Source organism: Rosa chinensis, chromosome 5 (assembly GCF_002994745.2).
Source record: "Rosa chinensis cultivar Old Blush chromosome 5, RchiOBHm-V2, whole genome shotgun sequence".
NCBI classification, from domain to species: Eukaryota; Viridiplantae; Streptophyta; class Magnoliopsida; order Rosales; family Rosaceae; genus Rosa; species Rosa chinensis.
In genome coordinates this window covers 72,493,778-72,497,707 of record NC_037092.1, presented here as the reverse complement: position 1 = coordinate 72,497,707, position 3,930 = coordinate 72,493,778, and the positions used below count along the sequence as shown (strand labels likewise).

Below are 3,930 nucleotides of genomic sequence, written 5' to 3'. Positions count from 1 at the left end.
CTTCTAGGTTTGTGCGGCCGTGACAGCCTTTAGGGTTCTATACGTATCACTTATTGTTTCTCAATTATACTTTGAGTTTTTGTCCATTTACCCCATTTTTAGGGATTTTTTTCTCACTTACCTCATTAAGTTTTTTTAATTCCCTCTTACCCAAAACACTCTAAGGAAGTCTTCCCTAATACCACATTAAGGTTTTTTTTTTTAATACAATTTTACCCTCACCTCTCTGTTACTTAGAGAGAGAGAATGGAAGAGAGAGAAACTATAGGAGACTTCGCCGGAGCCCGTCATCTGTCGCCAGAATTCGATCAACGGTCGCCTGATTCCAGTCACCGGTCATCGAATTCCAACCAATTAACTTTCGCTGGATTCCGGTCACTAGCTGCCCCCCACCGGATTTTTCTAAAAACCTCTATTGCCCCCAATAGAAGGGCAATAGGCAATAGAGGTCTATTGCCCCCCAATAGTCTATTCCCCTTCCCCCTTCATAGACGTCTATTGCCCCCAATAGACGTCTATTGCCCCCCAATAAAACTTTCAGTCGCCGAAAGAGAAATTAATCTCCCTAGATTTAGACAGATAAAACTTTAATTAAAGGAAAAAAAACAAGAAGATTACGTCAATTCAAAACATCTATTGCTCCCCAATAGACGTCTATTGCCTTAATCATTTTTTTTCTTTCTTTTTGAGCCTTCTGCTACATTATGAAAAAAAGAGAGAAGAAACCCAATGTCGCAATCATCAGACTAAAAGATAACTACAGGTGCAAACGAAAGGAATACATCTGAATACAGTAACCAAGGGAGCGAAAAGGAACACTTGCAAAGAGAAAAGCATGATTGCGAAAACAAGCAGCCTGAACCGGAGGCACGAAGGAATGAACACTGAAGCCAAGCCCAACCCCATCGGAACTCGACGGTTCAGCACTAGCAGCGTCGATTCAACTCAGACTGAGTTCACCGAAGAGAACGCTTAATACGAGCTCTTAGGCGTTTCAGAGACGAGCTCATTCGCCAAAATCAAAGCGTCGTTCCAAAAATTGGCGAAATAGACTCACCCGAACCTCGTACAGTACGCTTCTCGCCGATTCGTTCAAATCCTCGCTGACGCTTCTCCCCGGCTGGATAAAAATTGCCGTCCTTCTGTATGGGCGCAAAACTCCGCCCTGATCTCAGCAAGAACTCGCCGTTGAAGTAAATCGATGCCGCACCAGAGGTGGTGATCGGAGAGAGAGGCGCAAAGGAGAGAGAGATCAGTCTGCAGAAAAAGAGAGAAGAGAGAGAGTCTGAAGCTGTAATTTTTTAATTAATTGAAGGTTACATTAAAAGTTAAAATTATCATTTAATATTGAATTTAATAGCTGGAAATTAAAAACTCTTAGTGGTATAAATGAGAAAACCTGGAGTGCTTTGGGTCAAAGACCTTGTACTTTATATGCTCATATTGCATGAGTTCATTGACCATTTTCGATTGAATCACTCCACTACTCCATATTTTTGGCTACACAGACACGACATAATACTCAATAAAACATATAAGCACAGAATGCGCCTCTTTCTTCTATTATTTTTTTCCGCCATTAGAAAATGCAAAACGGGTACTCCCCATTTTCCACGTCCACCATTTTTTTTTATTTTTCGGAGTTTTTTTTGCCAAACAGACCTCCATTCTTTCCATTTTTCCAACCAAGCCATTTGACACCAAAAACTGCCAATTAGGCAGGCTAAAACCTAACCCAAAACCTAATCCGGACACTTAAAAAAAAAAAAAAAAAAGGCAGGCCATCGAAACGAGCATGGACTACGTGTTGCTCTTAAGATTGACCACAACCACGCTAACGTTGTCAGCGCTGTGCCTCGCCAACGCAAGCTTCGTCAGCAGCGTCGACGCGTCGGAACACGCCCTGTCGGAGTTCTCCACCTCCGATCCCTCACTCTCCATCGCAGGCGCGTGCGCTTTCCCTTTCAGGCACATTAGCGCCACCCCACACGCCGTGTCGTTCGACACCACGTCCCACAGGCCGTCGCTCCCCAGAATCAGACAGTCGTCCTCCGCCGTCCGATCCGTTATCGTCACCTCCGGCTCGCAGCTCACGTACGGTTTCAAATAGTTGTCACCTGAACAAAAAATAATTATCGCCAACTATTAAAATTTTGAAGGAAAAAAATATATAATCTCCGAGAGTTTTACGTACGTACCTATGGCTCTTGACATAGCCAGAACTCCCAGAACCCGTGGACCGTCCCAATATATAACCCGGCCACCCGCCTCCTCGATCCGGTTCAGCTCGTCTGGACGATCCGGCTGTTATCATGGATCACGAGGACAACATTTTCAGAAAGGACTTCTTTTAACAATACTTTCGTATAAATTTTGTTCACGTTTTCCACGGAATAACGAACAAATCTTTAGCCAGTTTTTGTTACCAACTTTTTATCATTATCAGCGTAAAGAAGAGAATTACCTTGTGATCGGAGGAAAGAGGTACCGCCTTGCCGCCACGGCAAAGGACGGCTCTGGAATCACCACAGTTAGCAACGATAATCTTATCGGGCGTGACAATAGCGACAACGGCGGTAGATCCGACGGCCTCGCACTCCGGCATTTGAAGCTCGCACCGACAGTTGGCTCCGGCGACAGTGCCTTGGGTCCACGCAGTCACCTCCATGTCCATGCGCGTGAAGCTCCTCTCCAACGCGCTCTGCCACTCATGAAGAGCCTTGTTTTCTATCTCCTCCTTCACCACCTCATGGAACCGCTCCCTACACCTCGTCGCCACCTAAGAAATACAAAACGACTACGTTTAGTTCAATCAAAGCTCTTTTTTTTTTTTCTTTTAAAAAAAAAAAAAAAGATCAAAGCTCCAGTATTACATGATGTATATGTTAAAGACTGGTACGTACATGAGAGCAGCCGTGACCGTCGTACACGGCGTAGTAGTGAAGATTGTTGGCAGTTTCTTGGTCACCGCGGCAAAAGGAGGGGTGGATAGAGACGGCGTCTTCCATATCTCGTCGTCTTCCACAAACGGAAACCATTCCGAACTTGGCGTCAGGATTCAGTACAGGTGCTGACGTGGGCGGACACTTGGAGGAAATCGTTAGACTCGAAACCCCCTCCTGGCTTTCAATTTTGACCAGATTACCCTTCTCTTCGTCACCGCACTTCTCCATGCCCCGAGAAACAGTACAACACTCTAGTCTCTTTCGCTTCTCGGCATTAACCGTCGACTCGGCCGGGGCCGCCACGCCGGAGACGAACTTAAACCGCCGGATCTCCATCCTCCTCCGCCTCGCGGCCCGTGCGCTCGTCTCGCACGCGCTCGACGCCTCGTTCTCGCCCAAAACCCCGTAACAAATCTCCGCCATTTCAAACTCAAACCCGATCTCCGCTCATCTATTTTTCTAGGTTCAAAAACCTCAACATTTTCCAAAACTAATAAAAAAAAAAAAACGCAAGAGGATGCGAGAGAGGAGCTCCCGCGCTAGTGAGTGAGGGTTTTTAAGGACTTAAACGGGGCCCACCACGGCCCGAAATACAGCTTTTTACGTAGAGAAAGAGAAAGACCTGCAACTGCAATGGAGCTTCTCTCCCTTGTCTCTGTCTCTCTCTCTCTCTCTCTCTCTCTCTTGCCCGTGGTCTTCACGGGTTAGAGCGAGAAAGGAAAACAGTGCTACTCTGCCTGCCTAAATCAAGCTCGTCTCTCTATTCTCCGCCGTTGATCTCCCTATCAGGCTCCCCAGGACCCAACACGTGTACCGCACGATCCGGAGTACGGGGAATACGTGTCCCAATCAGACACCGACAGTGAAAGCAGCAAGGCAAGGGGGAGCTTGCTTTTCTGCCACGCATGTTCCTCTCTCTCTCTCTCTCTCTTTCAAAATCTCGCCAAACGGCTGCCACCTGTCCCGGGTTCCTTGAATGCGAGTC

The 3,930-nt window shown here is 46.6% G+C and overlaps 1 protein-coding gene across 1 annotated transcript; it reads right to left on the bottom strand.

Moving 5' to 3' along the window:
• Window positions 1-1,361: 1,361 nt before the first annotated feature.
• On the bottom strand, window positions 1,362-3,368 carry LOC112166829 (probable protein phosphatase 2C 24). Its single transcript, XM_024303753.2, has 4 exons — window positions 2,904-3,368; window positions 2,465-2,779; window positions 2,199-2,304; window positions 1,362-2,117 (listed from the first exon to the last, which is right to left on the bottom strand). Exons 1-4 carry the CDS (start codon window positions 3,366-3,368, stop codon window positions 1,801-1,803), a joined length of 1,203 nt encoding a protein of 400 aa, XP_024159521.1. The 3' UTR covers window positions 1,362-1,800.
• Between the last annotated feature and the right edge of the window lie 562 nt (window positions 3,369-3,930).